Raw genomic sequence first — 22,035 nt, forward strand, 5'->3', positions numbered from 1 at the left:
TGTGCCTTTGATCTCTCACTCTCTCTCTCTCTCTCTCTCTCTCTCTCTCTCTCCCCCCCCCCCCCCCCCCCTTTTTTCTTTTTCACTATTACACACACAATAATAATCCACAGAGCTGCACGGATGACATGTGCCCTCACTTGGATCCACATTGGCACTTTTTATTTTGCGTTAATACAACATATACCGCCCAAGGCGTATTTTGATGTGGATTTTGTCGTGGCCGACCAATTACCAGCGTCATGGTCAATCGTGAACAGCAACCGGGCGTCTGCACACTGACTGTATGATGTTGCTGCCTATGTAAACTTTATGGGCTCTATTTTCGATTCCGCAGGCGCAGGCGCGGCGCAAGGTCAGGTCCGCTGCGCCGATGGGGCTTGGCGGCGCAGACTTAGGTATTTTCATGCACTGCACGGCTGGCGCATCTTCTCCTCCTTCTCATCTCAGTCCATGGCAAGTTTCGAGGGTGACTAAGACCCCACAGGATAGTGTCCGACGCCCAAACTTCTCCCAGGAGGAGACTGACGTCTCTCATGTCTCATGACATCCGTTTGTATTACTTTGCACACCCGTTTGTATATACTGTTTATTTTTTTCGCAGCATATATATATATATATATATATATATATATATATATATATATATATATATATATATATATATATATATATATATATATATATATATATATATATATATCATCGTCCTCAAAGCAATGATGTACTCCATCTTTGTAGATAACGTTAAGCATTACAATGATAACATTTGTATTTGGAATGAAATGACGTGGGTAATAGCGGACAACGATTATCACTTACATTTTTTTCATCTGTCTCTCTCTCTGTCTGTCGAGTGCTGTGAGATAGATGCAGTATATATGCTCTGTAGGATGCCACGGCTGTTTCTGGTTGGCACAGCGACGTTAACCGATAGTTCGCATCCCTGTTTCACCTGTTTGCATTCGGTCAGGGTGAGTGACCATTACGCGTGCCGAACGCGCTTGCCATGTGGTCAGATGAGATACTGATCAAAATATATAAATTTAGGTCTGACTGTATGTGCTGACACAGATAGTTGCATTGAATTGCGGCTGTTGCTAATTATTGATCGCAGTGAAATGCCAGACACTGTGGAAACCTGCCTGTGAGGTGTTGGTGACGTGAGCGCACGACTCCGCCGTTTTACGAAAATCCACTTGCCCAGCGGTGCGCTGCTGGCAAAGACAGTTGACCAGGTCTGGGGTGGCGAGCTTTCAGCGCACTTGTTCATTCAGAATTCAGGTTACAAGATTGGTTATAGATTTCAAGTGAGGGGGGTTAAAGCTGCAATGTGCGTGTTTTCGATTTTTTTTTTTTTTTTTTTTTTTTTTTTTTTTTTAAACATTTGTGTAATGCAATCCTAGTCAGTATCTGCGTGTGACACCCTTATATCCTTTCGTTCCCTAATTGCCCAAGTTTGTCCTTTTTACTGCTGCTGTGATTAGTTGGGGTATTTCATGTCGTCTTACCAGTCACCCAACCAAGACACGGCAAGAGTTTATGGCACTGTGATGGTTTGATCTGACAAGGTGACCATCGTCAAAGACAAAGACACGGTGTAGTCTGATCCGTGCATTAGCGAAAGGAGTTGTGTAAGTAGTAGGTACCTACCGAGTACTTTAGAGGAAAGGAGAGGAAAGGAGAAACAAATTATACTGCAAGTACTTTGTAAGTACTTGGTGGAGTACTGGTTGTGTACTGATTCATACACTGACATTACATTGTAAGGTCAGAGGAATTGTTGGTAATGGACATTGTTTAAGATGTTAATGTTTCAGCCAACAGGAACTGGACTGCGATCAGAGGTTCATGTATTTTTTAGATTTTTAGCTCATGAAGGAAGCACTACAGCTCTGCGCAAAGGGGTGTCCATACGACGTCTTTTTAAAGTTATTTTTGGACGTCTAAATCGGGTCATCTGAAGGTGCAGAACGTTACTCCAGACGACATCTTTTTTAGACGTCTTTTGAACGTCGATTTGTGACGTTATGTCCATATGTGAGCTATTCCTAGTCCTAATGTGGTCTTTGGGGGACGTCTTTTTTACGTCCAAATGTGGTCCTTGTGGACATCTTTTCTACGTCAAATTATTACTCATTTTAGACATTGATTTTATACTGTGCTGCTTCTAGTTTGTATGCATAACTGTAGCCCCATTGTAGAAGGTGGCATACTGTTCCAGGTTATTTTCCTATTGCTCAATTTGAATCTATCACTATTTTTATTGTAAAAATATGCAAACATTTTCACAGCATACTTTAAATGCTATTGCAAAGATACAAACATAGCCGGGAAGCCCGCCCCTCCAATCCTTTAACATGTGCAAAACACGCTTTAAATGCTTTAAAAATACAAACATATGAATCAGCCTTGGGTGAATTGGTCTTGGACGGACGGACGCAATATGGACATGATCTGGGCGTTCATACGACGTCCAATGTTAACGTGCTGGGTTTTTTTTGTTCGTTTGTTTGTTTGTTTGTTTGTTTTGTTTGTTTTTTGATAAATTGCAGCTAAAATGCAACATGTGCAGTTTTTTGTATATTTCTGAAATATAAAATGGAGCACAGGCCCAGAAAAGTAAATGATCGAGATCTAATTCATTGATCAGCTGTGCAAGTTCCACATCCATTAACTGTTTCATACACCTCATTTGTTAATTTCCTAGATTATCCTCTGACTTTAAATCCACACAGATATGAAACACATCTGTAGTGTCAATTTTCCCTGAAGATAAAATTGCCACTTAGGTGAAAGGAGCAGTCTCGTGATTTGACACGTATCCACAGTCCACAATATGAAAACAACTTCACGGATCCGTTCTTAGTGTTCCTTTATTTTCACATTAGTTCCACAATTCCCATTATTAATGCGAATCCATGACCACAGAGAGTCCAAAGGCATAATTCATGATCAAAAAATTAATGGTCAAAAAACATTTGCCGTGACGCTCTTCTTCACCTTCATAGAGCAAAAGTACCAAACCGCAGTGAAGTTAGTTATAAGTTGGATATTCGACAGACATTCGCTCCTAAGGCACTCCATGTAAAAAATTAATTATAATTGTTTGGAGATTTAAAATGTAAAACCAAGACGTGTATCTCATGCAGCCAGTGGAGTACCATCATCCCACACTGATTTTGAGTCAATTGGTCACATGAACTGGGAGCTATTGAGCTAAAATGCTAATATTTACATCTGAAAAATTAATAAAAAATGAAAAAAGGTGTAAAATGTAAAACCAAGAGGTGTATCTCATGCAGCCAGGGGAGTGCCATAATCCCGCACTGATTTTGAGTCCTTTGGTCACATGACTTGGTAGCTATTGAGCTGAACTTCTAATGTAAATTAATTAAAAATTACAAAACGATGTACAATGTAAAAAGAATAGCCTATCTAGAAACGATGGGGGGGGAGGACATAAAAAAGTGCAACAAAATCTCACTTATCAATGGACTCAAAATCAGTGTGGGATTATACTCCACTGGCTGCATGAGATACACCTCTTGGTATTACATTTTAAATCTCCAAATAATTATTAGTAATTTTTCAGATATAGCATTTTAGCTCAATAGCTTCATGTGACCAATTGACTCAAAATCAGTGTGGGATGATAGTACTCCCCTGGCTGCATGAGATACACCTCTTGGTTTTACATTTTAAATCTCCAAATAATTATTATTAATTTTTACATGGAGTGCCTTAGGAGCGAATGTCTGTCAATAACCAACTTAAAACTAACTTCACTGCGGTAAGGAACAACCACACCATCTGTGCCTGGCCATGATTAGATACTCCACCATAACCAAATATTACTAAGATAAATTCAAGCTAAGAGAAGAATAAATAGTTTTCTTTCCTTAATATTCATAACATAATGCAATTAATAATTTACTGTCCACTTAAATTAGATGAAACTCAAATTCACTGTAAAACTGAACTAATAAAGACCATTATAAAATGGCTTCTACAACATCTTCAGAGTGTATAATCCAGTGGTCCTAACCCGTTTTGTTTCTTTTAGTCTTTATGTCAAATATGATGGGTTTGCACAGAAATATAAATGCATGCAAAAATGTAATTTGCTGCAGTGCAACTAATATTGCTATTATATCAAACTGTGGAAAAAACAAAGAAACAAAAAACCTGGATTGTTTGAAGGAAGCAAAACTGGATCAAGGACTTGCCTAAGAAGTAGAAATAGTCGTCTTCTCTCAGTTTGTCTGGAGGGTCTGTCCAAAGCTGGACACACTCATTTTGCAAAGGGTGTGTTTCCTTGGTACAATCCCATGTGAATCAGCAAGTAAGTTAAGTATTTAATCTGTTGTAAAACCATGTTTAAAGTAGTAGTTAAGCATGTCAGATTGAATACTGCTCATTCCAAAGAGCTGCTGCCACTGTGAAACAAACATGGCAACATGTAATCTCTGTGCGAGCAGTGCTTTGACCATCTAGTGGAAGTAACATAGACAGTAACAAAATCTGAATGCAAGTGGTCAGCTGGACACGTTGGAGATGCACGACAGACACAGCTGTGAACAGCTGTGTGGCTCAGCTGCCCACTTGTGATCAGATCACCCAAGATGCATGTTATTGGCAGGTGTAAACAGGGCCTTTAATGCAAGACTGAGGTTGTAATACCTATTCCATCTGCAGAGATGGGGTTTACAAAACATATCCCTGTGATGGTTTCAGAGGCTTTTCCTGTGAGTTTTTATGATTTCATACCCTGGAAGTTTAAACAAATGCACTTCATATGCTAACATTGTTTGGATTCTGAAGCAGTGAGAAAGAATGAGCAAATTCAGTTTTAGCTTTATTTTTTTTAAATTGATTTTATTATTTTATTTTTTGTATCATTTTTAACATTTTTAAGATATTATTAGTTCGTTTAAATTTCTTTTATTTATTATTTATTTGTTTATTTAATTAGTTAACAATTTACGATTGATTGATTGATTGATTGATTGATTGATTGATTGATTGATTGATTGATTGATTGATTGATTGATTTCCGGTAGCTTAATTAAAGTGACGCCCATCTAGACCTTAGACGTTCAACAAGAGGCGAGGAAAAAATCCTAAATAAAGTAAGGGGCCGAAAAGAAGAAACCTCAGGAGGGCCCACTCACAGAAGGATCCCCCTCCAGGACAATCAGCTGATAGGTGCCAAAAAAATGATTGTAATGATGATTTTTGTCTGTGTGTCTTACTGATTGCCTCATGTAATGTATGTAAGTATTTTAAGTAAGTATTTTTGTAATACTTTAGCATGGGAGAAGAGGAACTGGCTGACCATAGAGTGTCCTGTATCCTTTCTGGGACTGCTGGACAGACGGGGGATAGAGTCAAAACCAGTCCAATATCTCACTGTACAAGTCAGTCTTCATTGATGGTGTCTCATTTTAACGTTTGGATCGTTTGATTCCTCCCCTGTCCTCTTCATCGTGTTCCCTTGGTCTCTTCCTAGAGCACCCTGGACTTGAGTTGTCCACCTCCATCTGCTGGCTGATGTCCTGCTCAGTCTCTGCCACAGCACCTGCATCCTCAGGAAGACTGAGATTGCAAATACTGTCAGACTCTTGCCACCTTACTTGTACGCTACGTCTCTCGTCTTCGTTTTCATCTTCATCTGCATCTCTGTCATGCTCTCTTGACCGTTTCCTGGATGGACCAGGGAGAGGGTCCTCATCTTCATCAGTAGCACAGTCAGTGTCACTGTCAGGGAGGCTGTCAGACTCCCACCATCTGATATCTGTGCTACCTCTCTCATCTTCATCTGTATCATGCTCTCTTAGGCAATTCCAGAATGGACCAGGCATAGGGTCTTCGTCTGCAGCTCCAGCACTGGCCCCTGCATGCCTGACTGGACAATTAACAGTTTTCCTGTCTTGTCTTGTATTGTTATTTTCATGGTCGGTGTCACTGTCAGAGGAGCCATCAGACTCCAATCCTCCAGGCAGGAGGTTGACGTCTTCAATTCCCACGTCAGTGTTGAGGTTATTAGCATTATTGTCATCACCATCGTTTTCGTCGTCGTCATTGTTTTCGACGTCACCATCGTTTTCGTCGTCGTCATCGTTTTCGTCGTCACCATCGTTTTCATCGTCGTCATTGTTTTCATGGTTTGCAACATTGATATTGATAGGGTCGTCATTGTAGACAGGGTTTACATTGTTGTTAATATCTTCTAATGCAAGGTAAACTTGCAATAAACGCATGCCAGCTTGCTGGGGCATTCCTCGACTGATGAGAAGTGCTATCCAACGAACGTACCAAGGTATTTCTGGCTGATTTCCTCTTGGAGGCACATTGTTAATGTGTGGCCGATTTTGGCCATCGCCATCTCTTCTGTTATACATATTGACCTACAAGAACTGAAAAGAAATAAAAAAAAGTTGCAGAAAAATGTGTTCCTGAAATATGGTTTGTCTCTGAGCCTGTTGTCTTAGAATGTGTTTTGTGTCTTTTGAATTTGATGAATTTATAGTATTGAGGCTCCGACGTAATGGTGACGTCACAAAGCCACCCATCCCATCTTCAAAGCGCATCAAAGCCACATTTCTGGCACTGCTCTGTGCCTTTGATCTCTCTCTCTCTCTCTCTCTCTCTCTCTCTCTCTCTCTCTCTCTCTCTCGCTCGCTCGCTCGCTCGCTCGCTCGCTCTCTCTCTCTCTCTCTCTTGTTATTATTACAAACTTAAGTCACGACAGGCCGTGATATATGCTCATTATACCACAGCTGAGGGGCTTTCTTCGGCCCGACGCGTACCAATAATGGCAATATGAAAGAGGAATACACAATAATTTTCATGTAGTTTTGAATTAAACAGAAATACATATTATCTAATAAAATAGCCCCGCTGTGAATAAAAATAGTCCCACCTCTCCGTACGTTAGCTCTGCATGTCGTCTATTCCTCGCCTTTTTTTCGGGAGAAAGTCACTGCTCAGTCACCTCTACCATTGTTAACTCTATCTGGAGGTGAAAGTTAACCTTAAACATGTGCATTCAACTAATTTAGTCTATTTGTTAACGTTGTCAAAACACCGCAGCAACTCTTTGCTACTGTTACAGTTTGTTGTCATGGATATGTAAGGCAGTTAATTGATGGCGGGCAGTTTATGTCAGAGGGCGGCACTGTTGCGCTGTCTATTCTATAGCAGATTCGCTCTGTTTGTCCCCTTAAGGGCACCGTAGCTTGGAGGTTTGTCTCCGTGTAGATGCCGTGGTTTTTTTTTTCAAAGTTTATTTTTACTTGCTCCGCAAGGTAAGCGTAGTAGCAGTGTCCTGCATTATGTTAAATATCAGCGCTGAAACCACCCATTGTGTTAGCTGGTTCATGTGTACTGTTGCTTTGCTTGTTAGACGAAAGTTTGCTATTTGTTTGATTGACAGTTAACTGCGTTTTAACCCATTTGACGAGTTTAGTGAGGCGCGGCTATGAGCGCGGTTAGCATTCTGGATATGAGTAGACGATTGACAGGGCAGGACGGAGCATTCATTTTTTTTGTTTGCTGTCTGAGTTGAGAATGTAATGTTATGTTTGCCATTTATTCCTTTCTGACAGCTGTATGTAATTTAATTAGACAGTAATTATTTTCATGTGATAAATGTTTTTTTGTTATGTTTATTTTTGTTGAGTAAGACATATATTATTTTTCTGGGTAAGATATTTATTTCTAAAAAAAAGTTTATTTTTACTTGCTCTGCAAGGTGATGAGACCAAGCAGCTACTGCAAGTGCAGACGGCAGAGTTGAAGAGTGTGAATGTGGAATAAAAGGCAGCCAAGGCCTTGAACCACAATCCCGAACCCTGTGCCCGGTGCTTCCCTCTCTCCGCACAACACTCCACCACAAACACAAAATAAGTCACAACGCAGAGTCCAGGGATGGTGCAGAGAGTCCGACAGCGGGCAAGCAGAGACAGTGGGTTACATCTTTGGTGCCGTGACCCGGATTGTGACTCCTCAAGGCCAAAACCTATACAGACGATGTTGGGCGCTGGCCTGTGTGATCAGCAGTGAGTGAACTGTGCTTGAAGAAACTGTATCATCATAATAATGGACAGTTGGTATCCTGCTGCGTTCCTGTTTCTGGAGACTGTCCAGTAGAACGTCCAACATTCGACACCGTACCCTACCAAGTTTACGGTGGGACATTGAAGTGCTTGTAACGTCTTCATTGTTGTCTTTAAAAAATCTAAGAAGGAAAAAAAAAGAACTTTGTGCGGTGTTTTCAAGATAATGCTTTGTGTGAGTCTTTGTTAGAAATTTGACTTTGAGTAGCATTCAAGTTCACATTGCTAGTGTCTTATTTCTATCCTTGAAGTGTCATCAAGAGTTGCATATTGACGAATGGTGCTTTATTCTTGTTTGATGGAAGTTTTGGTTAAAGTTTGATAACTGTGTTCTCCACATTTTACCACAGCATCATTGATTATTATTAAGTTATACTAACTTTACATGCAAATAGTCTCACACGCCACCTTAAATACTGAAAGAAGTTTCCAACATATGTATTTAGCACCAGCTAGTGGGAATTAAGAAGCAAAAGAAAATGTTGGCTGATTACACTGATTCCCAGTTGAAGTTAGAGGCACCCTCTGCAGCAGCTTCAAGTCTTCAGCCCTCCCATACTGCATCTACAAGCCGTTACCAAGGAGCAGATGGAACCCAATTCCACCCTTTGAGTGATGGGGCCGTGGCAGGCTCTGGCACAGCGAGCCCACAGCCGGCAGTAAGACCCAAGCATACCAAAAACCCCACCCGGCTTGCTGACTCACACCTGCAGCAACACCTCCATGACCACCAGGCCCAAAGGCACCACCTGGGACCTGAATTAGGTTCACCACTTACCCCAACACCCCCAGTGCTGTCACTTCACTATATTACCCCAGCCAATCCACCTATCTTTCAAGGCTTTGGAGCTTCAACACAGCCCCCCTTATCCAGTTTTGACGTCACCCCAGTCAGAGGTCACCCCAGACAGACCAGCAGGTTAGATTACAGCTTGCCAAGTGTCCTCTCACCAGAGGACGCCCCTCTGCCCTAGCCATCAATGCAGACTCTGTCTACTCCCGCTCCCTTGCATCAGGCTAATCTCCATGAACCCCCACCTGCTCCTGTGTCACACTCAACCCTACAGGCTACTACAGGCCCTTCTCTCCCACCCCAAGCCAACCCTTATGGGCACCAAGGGCTCCTTGGATCCTCTGGCCGACTTCTATGAGCGCAGCCAGCGGCAAGGTGAGTCTGCCTGCTCTTATGCCATTGCACTGGAGTCTATATTGAGGGCTGTGGAAGAAAGTCAAAGAGGAGCCAGGCTCTCTCCTGATCGAGACAGTAAACTCACCCGGCAGTTTTTGAGAGGACTTACTGATGAGGAGGTCTATGCAAGGATTGCACCCATGAAACCTAGGCTTTTAAGCTTCCGGGAACTGCAGGTTGAGCTACGGAATCTAGCAAGAGAGACTAAGAAGTTCCAGTCACCACACAAGTCAAAGAAACCCATTGCGCAAGTGCATGTCGCATCTGAGAGTACTGTCAACACAAGGGCAGAACGAACAAAACATGCCTCAGAGCTATCAGAGCTGATGGAGATGGTCAAACAGTTCGCCCTTAACCAACAGGAACACATGGCTAAGCTGTCTCACCTTGAAGCCAGAATCACTGCCCCACCCCCCATACCCCCACCAAGACTTCAGCCACCAGCAGTGACTCCCATCTCCAGTGCAGGTGTGGCATGCTATCGGTGCGGGAGGCAGGGACATATAGCCCGTATCTGTAGAGCCGTCTTCCCTAACCCCAACCCTGTCTGGGCTCAGCAATCTCAGCCAGCGAGCCCCGCAGAGGGGAACATGGCCTAGAGCCCATGGAAACCGGGGCAACCATGGGCGAGCAGCAAGGTCCCCTACAGCAGGAAGAAAAGACTAGTGATGGAGAAAAGAGCCCTCCCTTAGTGGGTCCGAGGAACGAGGGGGAGGTGGAAGTCAGTGGAATAAAGTGTAGGGTTCTCATTGACTCTGGCTCACAAGTAACCAGTATTACATACAAATACTGGCGTAACCAACCCATCCTAAGAGAACAAAAGCTGCAGTTTTCTAAAGTACCCATAGAGGGTGCTGCAGGCCAAAATGTGCCCTACCATGGTATCCTATACATTGAACTGAAGATACTAGGGAAGGAGTATAAAAATGTACCAGCTTTTGTTGTTCCAGATTCTGAGTATTGCTCCTCAGTCCCCTTGCTGGTAGGGACCAATGTCATTCGTGCTGCCAAAAGTCACCTCCAAGCAACTTATGGCCAGCAGTTTCTCCACCAAGTCAAAGAAAGCCATCCAGAGTGGTATACAGCTCTACTGGAGACTAGAGATGCCAAACAGAGTGAAATGGACGACATGGTGGGCCCTGCTGTATACACGGGCCGTAAGATTCGCATTCCTGGTGGGAAGGAAATGGATTTAATGTGCAAGATTAAAGCTGGTCCCCCACGAAAGACTTACACAGCAATGATTGAAGGCCACCCCTCCTTGCAATTACCCCAAAACCTCTTGGTTGCCAGAGTCCTCGCTGATGTAAAGAAAAGTTGTGCCCCAATCAAAGTAATGAACCTGTCTGAGCGCGCTATTACAATCAAACCACAAACCTGGCCAATGCTTTCCTGGTGAACAATGTTATGGAGTTTCCAGGAAAAAAAGCATGGAGAGAATAAAGGGGACAAAGAGGCATGTCTGAGCTTCGATCAAGTGGTGGCGGGCTGTGGTGTGGATCTTAGTGAAGCTGCGGTTGAGGATGAACACCAGCGTTCCCTCCTTAAAGACCTGGTGGAGAAGAATGTAGGTGTGTTCTCGCAGCATCCCACAGACTTTGGCCACACCAAAACTGTGCAGCATGAAATCCCACTGGTTGACTCTAAGCCATTTCGGCTCCCATATCGAAAGATCCCCCCTTCCCAGTGGCAGGACGTCAGACAATTGCTGAGTGAGATGGAGACTGCAGGAGTCATCTGGCCTAGTAAGAGTCCACATTGCATCTCCAGTAATGATTGTAACCAAGAAAGATGGCTCTCTAAGGCTGTGCATTGACTATAGGAAGCTCAACTCCTGCAGCACGAGAGATGCATTCCCTCTGCCACGAATAAAGGAGGCATTGGAGGCTCTGGTTCAAGCAAAGTACTTCTCCACTCTTGACCTCACATCTGGTTACTGGCAGGTGGAAGTAGCAGAGAAGGACAGGCACAAGACAGCGTTCAGCACACCGATGGGGCTGTTTGAAGCAAACAGAATGCCATTTGGGCTGCAGAACGCCCCATCCACCTTTCAGAGACTCATGACCTGCTGCTTTGGTGATCTCAACTTCACTCATCTCCTGATCTACCTCGATGACCTTATTATTTTCTCCAAAACCTTTGATGAGCATCTAGAGAGGCTGCAGCTGGTGTTCAGCCGACTCCAGGAACATGGTTTGAAGTTAAAGCCCTCCAAGTGCCGACTATTGAGAGAAGAAGTGCAGTACTTGGGTCACCTGGTGTCTTCAGAGGGGATCAGGACAGACCCAGAGAAGGTTAGTAAGGTCAAAGACTGGGCGAAGCCTACCAACCGCAGAGAAGTGCTGCAGTTTTTGGGGTTTGCCAGATACTACAGGCGGTACGTGCAGGGCTACTCCACCTTAGCTGCTCTGTTGTACCGCCTCACCTCTGGTGACCCCAGGAGGAAAAAAGAGGACGGAAAAGTGTGGGTCCTGACCCCCCCTTCTTGTGGACAAACGAGTGTGAGGAGGCATTCCAGGCCTTGAAAGAAAAGCTAATGACTGCTCCAGTGCTGGGCTACCCAGACTACAGCCTGCCGTTTGTTCTCCAGACTGATGCTTCTGGTGGGGGGGCTTGGTGCTGTTTTGGCACAAGTGCAAGATGGAGCGGAGAGGGTGATAGCCTATGCCAGCAGAGAGCACAAACTCGAGTTCCTCGCTCTGAAGTGGGCAGTGACAGACAAGTTCTATGACCATCTCTACGGGCGCCAATTCTCTGTCCAAACCGATAACAACCCCCTCAAGTATGTGATGCTACGGGCCAGCGGTGGGTGTCTCAGCTGTCTGCATTCAACTTTGACATCCAGTACAGACGGGGTCAGAATAACTCAAATGCTGATGCCCTCTCTCGCTTGTCCAACCAGGAGGTCAGTCAGGTCCTACAAACCTGCCCTCAGTGGGTGGGGACCAGTGAGCACGGGGAGGCACAAAACATGCCAGAGCCAGTAGGCCCTTCATTTGCGAGTGCTGCTGCTTTTGAGGGGCCTGAGCCCAACTTACCTCCACAATTTAGTGAGCCCTATGGGGACGTGGGGATGGAGTCACTCCCTGCCATGACAACACAGGAGGTTCGTGCAGCACAGAAGGGAGACCCTGTCATTGGCCCAGTCTTGCACTTTAAAAGCCGGAATCAAAAACCACGTCGCAGTGAGAGGGTTAGGGGCAGTGGGCACGTGTGCCTTCTCTTAAAGGAGTGGAGGTGGTTAGTGGTAAAGGAAGGTATTATGTACCGCCACATTCAAGATGGCCAGAGAGGGACAGTGGAGCAGCTTGTACTGCCAGAGAGTCTCCGCACATCGGTCAAAATTGCTCTTCATGATGACTCAGGTCACTTGGGCTTTGAGAGAACATTGCAGATGATAAGAGAGAGATTTTACTGAAACAAGAATGTTTCAGGACATAAAGGCTTGGTGTGAACAGTGTGAGAGGTGCTGTCTCAGGAAGACTCCCACATCAGACCTCAGAGCTCCACTGGTCAGCATCCACAGCAGCGCACCCATGGAGCTTGTGTGTGTGGACGTTTGAGCCTGGAGAAATCCAAAGGTGGAATAGAAAATGTTCTCATTGTGACAGACCACTTCTCCCGTTATGCCCAGGCCTACCCCACTAAAGACCAGAAAGCCAGCACAGTGGCTAAGGTGCTGTGGAAAAACTTCTTCTGCAGGTTTGGCTTCCCTGCAAAATTGCATGCAGACCAAGGGCGCAATTTTGAAAGTGCTGTTGTGAGGGAGCTGTGTAAGTGTACTGGGATCACTAAGACCCACACCATACCCTACCACCCCCAGGGCAATGGGACCACTGAAAGGTTCAATAGGACTCTATTGAACATGCTGGGGACCTTGGAACCTCACCTGAAGCCCCTTTGGCATGAGCATTTGGATGCTATGACACACGCATACAACTGCACATGGCATGACTCGACCGGGTTCGCACCATATTACCTGATGTTCGGTAGACATCCCAGGCTCCCAGTTGACCTGATCTTTGGGCTTTCCTCCAAGGACAAGCCATGTGGGTACAGTGATTATGTCCAGACACTCCATGAATGTCTGTCACAGGCATATGCTCAGGCCAACCAAATGTAATAGCGCGTGCTAAAGGGCAGCAGAAGAAGTACTATGACCAGAAAGCAAAGAGCCAAGTTTTTTAGCCCGAGGGACAGAGTCCTGGTCAAGGTGTGTCATGTGGAGGGGCAGCAAAAACTGGGAGATAGATGGGAGCCCCGTCCATACATTGTGGTGAAGAAGCAACCGAACATCCCTGTGTATGTGGTGCGTCTAGAGGGTGGTGGAGCAGAAAGAGTCATCCACTGCAACCTCCTTACCCAGTGTGTGTTTCTTCCAGTGGAACAGGTCAGTGAAGTGGTGAGAGAGGAGGCAGAGCCAGACGTGGATGCAAGAGATGAAGACACTGAGTCGGATGCAGCAGAGGACTGGGGGACAGAGGATGCGGAGGAATGTGTGGAGAGGAGTCTAACTGAGACAACAAATGGGCAGGGCGAACACACAAGCATGGAGAACATGGATGCAGGACAAACGAGTGAAGGCGGGAAGACACATGGAGCTGTGGGGGATGACAGTGCACCTGTGAGTCCCAGTCCTCCAAGGAGAAACCCACCAAGGAATCGCCATCTCCCAAAGAAACTGTGCTGTGAGTTACAGGTCATGAAGTTGGAGAGTGACCAACAGAAGATAAAAAGAGGATGGGAGTTATGGCAGCGGGTTAAAGTGAGCAGGGCTGCACGCCACATGTAGCAGACGTAGTACATACACCTGAGTGGCAGCCACATAGACACAGTCATGACACAGCAGTGATTTATTCACCTCACATTATTATTGTTACTATTATTATTTAGTTCAAATGATGTCTGTCGAGTTTCACATTTGTTGAGTGGGTGGTCTTAGCTGAATTATCACTGTATGTATTTGTTGTATTTGATCAAGTCTGATGGCAGGGGCGCCATCAATTAAAGGCAGGGCAGATGTAAGGCTGTTAATTGATGGCGGGCAGTTGCCTCTTTATGTCAGAGGGTGGCACTGTTGCGCTGTCTATTCTATAGCAGATTCGCTCTGTTTGTCCCCTTAAGGGCAGACGCCATGTTTTTTTAAGTTTATTTTTACTTGCTCCGCAAGGTAAGCGTTGTAACAGCGTCCTGCATTATGTTAAATATCAGCGCTAAAACCACCCATTGTGTTAGCTGGTTCATGTGTACTGTTGCTTTGCATGTTAGACGAAAGTTTGCTATATGTTTGATTGACAGTTAACTGCATTTTAACCCATTTGACGAGTTTAGTGAGGCGCGGCTACAAGCGGTTAGCATTCTGGATATGAGTAGACGATTGGCAGGGCAGGGCATTCATTTTCTTTTGTTTGCTAAGTGTTTGAGTTGAGAATGTAATATTATGTTTGCCATTTACTCCTTTCTGACGGCTGTATGTAATTTAATTAGACAGTAATTATTTTCATGTGATTAATGTTTTTTTGTTATGTTTATTTTTGTTGAGTAAGACATTGGGTACCACGGTGGCACAAGTGGTAACACTGTCGCCTCATAGCTAGAAGGTCCCCCCAGTTCGAATCCTGCTGTGGGCGCTGGTGGCGTGTCCTCCACCATGTCTTGGTGCTCGAGGAAAAAAGGGGGCCTTTCTGTGTGGAGTTTGCATGTTCTCCCCGTGTTCACCCTGGGTTTCCTCCTTAAATAACCCCCACTAAAAACATGTAAGAAGATCACCGCGTGACCAACGGTGACGAAAAAAGGATGGGTCCCCGGGCGCGGGCATTGGCATCGGCTGGCAGCGGAGGAACGACGGACCGAGGATGGGTCAAACGCAGAAAAAATAATTTCACAAAAAGCATGGCGTGTGTACAGTCTCCTCCTCCCTGTAGCGTGTTTGTGCTGTGATTAGTAAAGTGCAAATCTTAATATATTATTTTTCTGGGTAAGATATTTATTTCTAAAAAAAAGTTTATTTTTACTTGCTCCGCAAGGTGATGAGACCAGCAGCTACTGCAAGTGCAGACGGCAGAGTTGAAGAGTGTGAATGTGGAATAAAAGGCAGCCAAGGCCTTGAACCACAATCCCAAACCCTGTGCCCGGTGCTTCCTTCTCTCCGCACCACCACAAACACAAAATAAGTCACAACACAGAGTCCAGGGATGGTGCAGAGAGTCCGACAGCGGGCAAGCAGAGACAGTGGGTTACAGATACATTGTTGCTTCTCTGACAATCAGCCCGGTAACTTAAACATGCGAGGCCCCCCCGCAGTTAACTATGAGTGAGTGGTCCGGAAGAATCCACCCCAAACCTCAATGACTTCACAGGTAACATCAATAATAACGCGCATAGCTAATATTGATTTCAGAAAATCGAACCATTTTATACAATATACATATCTTGGACTCACATACTTATTGCTTTAGCTTGCAAAGCAAGCGAAAGATATTTACATGCCGATGAAGCTATCTTAGTGCTATCGTTACTGGGTGCTATCATTCATAATTTTCGAAAGGGCATTAACAATCAAGCCAGATTTGGGATGAATTAATGTGAACCAGTAACTTTGTGTAAAGTTAACACAGAAAGAGTGAGAAGGTTGATATGGAAAAATAAACCCGGACATGATGAATCAACCTGCTTATTGCACAGTTTACGAGTGAAATTATAAATTTGAGACAGTAAGTTACTGGTTCACATGAACTCATCCCAAATCTGGCTTGATTGTTAATGCTCTGGTCGAAAATTATGAGGACAGTGCATTTTTTGAGGGGTAATGTTATATGTTTCATAGCTGTTTAGTACTAACTAGCTAGCACTGGTCCACTTCTAATCCCAGTGACGATAGCACTAAACTAGCTTCATCGGCATGTAAATATCTTTATCTCGCAAGCTAAAGCGATAAGTATGTGAGTTCAAGAAATGTATATTGTTTAAAATGGTTCGATTTTATGGGCAGCATGGTGGCGCAGCAGGTAGTGCGTGTGCTTCCTCCCACAGACCAAAAACCCACCTCTTGCCCGCTTGGCCCCCCCCAACGACCCCAAAAAGGGATAGGCGGTATAGAAGGAAATGGATGGATGGATGGTTCGATTATATGAAATAAATAATGGCTATGCACGTTATTATTGATGTTACCTGTGCAGGGCTCTCAAGTTTTGAACTGGAGGAGGAGGAAGAGAGCAGGACAAAAAAAACAAAAAAAAAAACAATATACTTATTCATGCCAAAGATCAAGTAGCTCACTGTCAGTGATCCATGTATGTTTAAAACAGCTAAATATTTCTTCAGGTTTGCTTTCTCCTGACATTGTTTACTTTACAGTCAATCATCCATATTCAAATTTCCTAAATATTCAATGGCTTATTCAAAATGTTTGCTTTAGAATAAGTGATTTATTGTGCTGCTCCTGAAGTGACGTTTGAGTGAGGCACTCCAAGCTCAAACTGGGGCTGAAGCAGGGATGGTCATTAAAACCAGCCTCTTCTAACAGATACACAGAAACGCTGACACAGACTGATACCATGTGGTGTTCGTGTCTGTCTCCCCAGGTGAGATCACATATGGAGGCAGAGTGACGGATGCCTGGGACCAGCGCTGCCTCAGAACAGTCCTCAAAGGATTCTTCTCACCTCAAACCCTTGAGCCCGGCTACACCTTCTCCTCCTCAGGTATTTTCATCTCAAGCTATCTCCTGCTCTCTTTCTCTCTGTATAAATACAGGGCGAGGACAAAATAACAGCAACACTTTGCAATATAATGAAATGTCTATTTTATACTCTCAAATATTGCATTTCTTTTTCTTTGGATAAATGTTTTTGTTGCTTGTGTGTTTAAGGTATCTACTATGCCCCAGAGACAGATGAGCTAGAGCAGTATAAGAAATATATTGAGTCTCTTCCAATCATAGATGATCCTGAAGTCTTTGGCATGCATGAAAATGCCAACCTGGCCTTCCAGGTAAGGAACAATTGTCGTATCTTACACAAAAAACAGACAAATCTGCAAAACTCTACATCCCCATCTTTCTGTCAGTCTGTTAATTGCCACCTCAAATATGTATGATTCGATTTGATATGATTTGCTTTTCTTGATAGACTCATATGAGCACATGCTGTAAACCAATTGACTTCTTTGTTTTCATTGTGTTTGTTTTGCAGATGGAGAATGTGTTGAAAAGTTTATACTCATACAGTTTATAGACGGTTATAAAAGCATTTGTACTCAGAAGGCGTGAGAGTGCAACTGCAAAATATAAGTAAACAAGGATGCTACAGTATGCCAGTGTGTGTCGTTGATTGAGTGTGTTTCTATTTGTTTGCCTCCATAGCGACAAGAAACCGTGACTCTAATCAACACCATACTGGATGTTAATCCTCGCTCATCAGCCCGTGATGGAGCTAAAAGTAACGATGACATCGTGTGTGAGCTCGCTGAATCCATCTTAGCCAAGCTACCTGGTAAACACACACACACACACACACATGCACACACATACGCCTTGGCCTTTGTTGAGGATGTGTATCAGTACCTAATGCTGTGTTGTTCATGTCTGTCTTGTCTGTCTGTCTGTCTACCTGTCTTCCTGGTTTGTTTCCCTGCTTGTCTGCCTGCCTGTGTGCAGAGCGTCTGAACATGGACGAGGCAGTGGAAACTCTGTTTGTCCGAGACAAAAATGGTCGCCTTAACTCCCTGACAGTCATGTTGGGCCAAGAGACAGACCGATTCAACAACCTGCTGAGAGTGCTCAGGGTGACATACAGTATATATCTCAGAAATAAACAGCATTTTAAAATACTTTCATTGATCTTTCCACCACTTCATTGTGATGTATAAGATTTTTGTGTTTCCCAGGTGTCTCTTATGACTCTGCAGAAGGCCATAGCAGGTCTGGTGGTGATGTCAGAGGAGATGGACCGCATATACACAAGCTTCCTGAACAACCAGGTTCCCACCCATTGGGCAAAGTCAGCCTACCCCTCCCTCAAACCCCTGGCCTCCTGGGTCAGAGACCTGGCCCTCAGGACCTCCTTTGTCCAGGTTTGAATAAGAAATGGAAAGAAATACGAGCACACAACACATGTGCGTCTTAAGGCTGATTTATACTTCTGTGTTACATCTATGTCGTGCATACAGCGTAGCCGTGTATCCTACGCTGTGGCCTGATGTGAACCTGCCTAGAAATGTAATGACGCAGACCACAGCGCCTGTGATTGATGCGCTTGGTAGCACCCCATTTCCTTCACTGAGTAATATCTACAGGCATACTGTTCATACACCAATGTGAGATAAATGGTTGCAGACCACAAAAATTGCCAAATGTACCTGCTGAGATCTGAAAATATCTGAAATACATTTCCTCATCCATGACAAGCACAGAAAACTCGTCCGCTCATGATCTGCTCCCTCTCAGTTGCTATTGTTTGATCTTCACATAGAAAGTACACGGATAAACTCAACACAGTGACATAGAACCCCACAGCCAACCCACGTTTGGCAGAGGAATTGCTGAGCAATGCAGACACACCAGCACACAAATAAATGCTCACACCGATGAACATTGGCTCTGTGTTCATTCAGTGCAGAACTATAAATCAGCCATAATGCACTTGCTGACATTGAGCTGTATAGATAGGTTGTTTAAAGCCTGTTTTGGCTCAGTAAAGATAATGGACAAGCATGTAAATGAATCAAAATTATGATAATAGGATTCTCTTCCTTCTGGCTCAAGTCTCTCTTTGTATCAATCAGAGAGCTCCCACTATGCATACTGGTTTGCGTGCCTGTGTGTGTGTTTTCTCATCAAGACAAAAAGCGCCAATAACACATGAACATTCTGTGTTCTTCCCAGCAGCACAGACCATCTCTCTCTCTCTCTCTCTCTCTCTCTCTCTCTCTCTCTCTCTCTCTCTCTCTCTCCCTCTCCCTCCCTCCCTCCCTCCCTCCCTCCCTCCCTCCCTCTCCCTCTCCCAGTACACCCTCTTTCAGCATTTGGTTCATCTCCCCTGAATTAAGCTGCTCTTTGTGAGACTGGTCTGAACATGTGTGTTGCACAATCACTTAAATTCACTCTTACATGCACACACACACACACACACACACACACACACACACAAAGGGGACAAACGGAAGAGTTGTCTCAGTTCATAAAGTGATGAGTAGCCACTGAGTCAGACTGCACATGCTCACTACCTCAGAAGAGAGACTCCACCTCACTGTCAAAGTGGAGTCACTGAGTCACTTTCAGGTCCCATAAATAAAAGGATGCCTGTAATCATCATGGCTTGTTAAACACTGAACATAACCCATAAAAAAATTATTTAAACATGCACACATTTTAACTACTGTACATCCCTCGCTCTCTCTCTGGCTTACTAGACTTGGATCACACGTGGTCAGCCCAAATCTTTTTGGATCTCAGGATTCTTCTTCCCTCAAGGCTTTCTCACTGGTAAAAGACAGCAGCACCAAAATATCTTCCATGTTTTTAATGAACTGTAGCAGCAAGGCAACTTTCAATGCTGCTAGAATATAGTGATCACGCTAACTATGCTTTCAAATACACATCAAAATAATGTCATTATCTCCTAACAGCTCAACAATATCCACAGTTGCCACTAGTGATGTGTTATATCTTGCAAAAGAACTTGATGAAATATTGTTCATGTTCTCCTCTACCTGCCGGCCTGTAGGGGTGCTTCAGAATCATGCCAGGCACTACAATTTGCCCATTGATGAGCTCAACTTCCGCTTCAACATGGTGCCAGTGTACAGAGACCAGGCAGCAGTCTGCGAGGCTCTGCGCTCTCTGGCCAATAACACTAAACTGGACATGGATGAGGAGGTACTATCTCTACTATCCTAGATAGTCTCTAGCCACTATCTCTAGTCTCTGTGCTAAGCAAGGTTAACCCTCTGCTGGCAATTGCTTCATATTTATTGTGCAGACATGAGAGTGGTATCACAGCCTGGACAAGAAATGAAATAAGCCTTTTGCATATTCCCCTAAAGTGTCTCACACTTTGCACTGGACATCAAATCCAGCCTGTCCAGATGTGATGTGACCTTACTAAACCATCCTGCCAACTCTTCTACAGGTCTCTGCTTTGACAATGAAATCCATAAAGCTTTGGTAAAGTAGCTGTATAAAGATTCACAAAGCAGTGTTATGTCTCTGTTGGTAACCCAGCTTCTAAAAGGAGCAGTGATGGTCTGAACATTGTTAACGTATACTGTGTGCCACACAGGAGACAACAATGCATAAAGAAGAGAGGAGTGATTGCTGTGAATATGTATCTTCACCTCCATCTCATTTGTGGAAATACAGTTACCAGAGCCAGAGGACGGCGTGCTCGTGCACGGTATGTTCATGGATTCCAGTCGCTGGAACGATGACAGCATGGTGATTGAGGATGCGCTGCCTCGGGTGATGAACGCCATGCTGCCAGTGGTGCACTTTGAGCCACAGCGGAACTATGTGCCTGAGCCTGACCTATACCATGCTCCTCTGTACAAGACCTCAGCCAGAGCCGGAACTCTGTCCACCACTGGTACAGTACATCCTGAGTCCCTCACCCACATACTGCTTTACACTGGTTAGAGTTTTACATTTGAAGGTATTTACATTTTATACTGCATGAGCAGGCAGGGACTTATTGTTTTGGACTTACACCTTGATGGTTTCTCGCTAGTTGTTTTAGAGGGTTTTGGTGTCCAGAACAATCTCTTCCACCATTTCCCACTGTAATGGATAGTTACTTAGATTTGACTTTTTCCCTCACCCTTCATTTCTGTCCCCCTCCAGGTCACTCAACTAATTTTGTTGTGACAGTAATGCTTCCCTCCAAGCGACCCAGCGACTATTGGATATCAAAGGCCTCTGCTCTCCTGTGCCAGTTGGATGATTAAGACTTAATTAAAGGACAATAAATGTTAAATGTAAGTGAAATGCATTCTCTATGTACTACCTTGACTTAGCATTGAAGCTTGTGTGGAATTAATAATAAAGATTTTCACATACATGGCTTGTGCTGAATGTGCACTTATTTCATGTACAGTGTAACAAACACGAGTGAGCTTCCCCTGACTGATCTGCTTCCTTAGTCTATTTGTGTATTCATGGAGGTTAATATCAGTTATATGCAGCAACAAAGTCTCATCGGGCTGGCACTTGATGAGTACATCCAGATCTTTGAGGATGAGACACACATCTCAAAGCTGTAAACTCCATGTACTAGTCTTCCATACTGGGGAGCTGTGTTCCTGCTGTGCAGTAAGTCACTGGATGAATGAAATTTACAGTACACATGTAGCCTCGGGGAGAGAAAAGATGGGGGGATGGACGGCAGAATAGGTACAGTAGATTGATGAAAAAAGATGGGTGGCCAGATTCACAAAGGGAGTAAAAAAAACAGGATAGCTGAGAGGGATGAGTTGAGACAGGAGAAGGAGTGATGATCATCAAATGATGAAATGTTTCCACCACAACCCCCACGCACATCAGCAGCCTATTTGTGTCACTTAGGGCATGCAGTGCAAACACATAAAATATGGCTCTTCAGACTCATTAAGTATACCCACTGCAGCACTGGGACATTGTGAAGACACACTCAATCTCTCTCTCTCTCTCTCTCTCTCTCTCTCTCTCTCTCTCTCTCTCTCTCTCTCTCTCTCTCTCTCTCACACACACACACA

General features: G+C 44.2%; 1 protein-coding gene across 1 annotated transcript in view; it reads left to right on the top strand.

Moving 5' to 3' along the window:
- dnah6 (dynein, axonemal, heavy chain 6) overlaps nucleotides 1-21,265 on the top strand; it is a 133,121-nt gene extending 111,856 nt beyond the window's left edge. The window contains exons 73-81 of the mRNA XM_070980316.1: nucleotides 16,893-17,012; nucleotides 17,180-17,301; nucleotides 17,672-17,801; nucleotides 17,966-18,093; nucleotides 18,196-18,381; nucleotides 19,720-19,792; nucleotides 20,034-20,185; nucleotides 20,669-20,891; nucleotides 21,146-21,265. Of these exons, the coding sequence (XP_070836417.1) occupies nucleotides 16,893-17,012; nucleotides 17,180-17,301; nucleotides 17,672-17,801; nucleotides 17,966-18,093; nucleotides 18,196-18,381; nucleotides 19,720-19,792; nucleotides 20,034-20,185; nucleotides 20,669-20,891; nucleotides 21,146-21,249 (1,238 nt within the window). The 3' untranslated portion in view covers nucleotides 21,250-21,265. The remainder of the gene's footprint in view (nucleotides 1-16,892; nucleotides 17,013-17,179; nucleotides 17,302-17,671; nucleotides 17,802-17,965; nucleotides 18,094-18,195; nucleotides 18,382-19,719; nucleotides 19,793-20,033; nucleotides 20,186-20,668; nucleotides 20,892-21,145) is intronic.
- Nucleotides 21,266-22,035: the final 770 nt, after the last annotated feature.

This window comes from Chaetodon trifascialis, chromosome 2, assembly GCF_039877785.1.
Source record: "Chaetodon trifascialis isolate fChaTrf1 chromosome 2, fChaTrf1.hap1, whole genome shotgun sequence".
NCBI classification, from domain to species: domain Eukaryota; kingdom Metazoa; phylum Chordata; class Actinopteri; order Chaetodontiformes; family Chaetodontidae; genus Chaetodon; species Chaetodon trifascialis.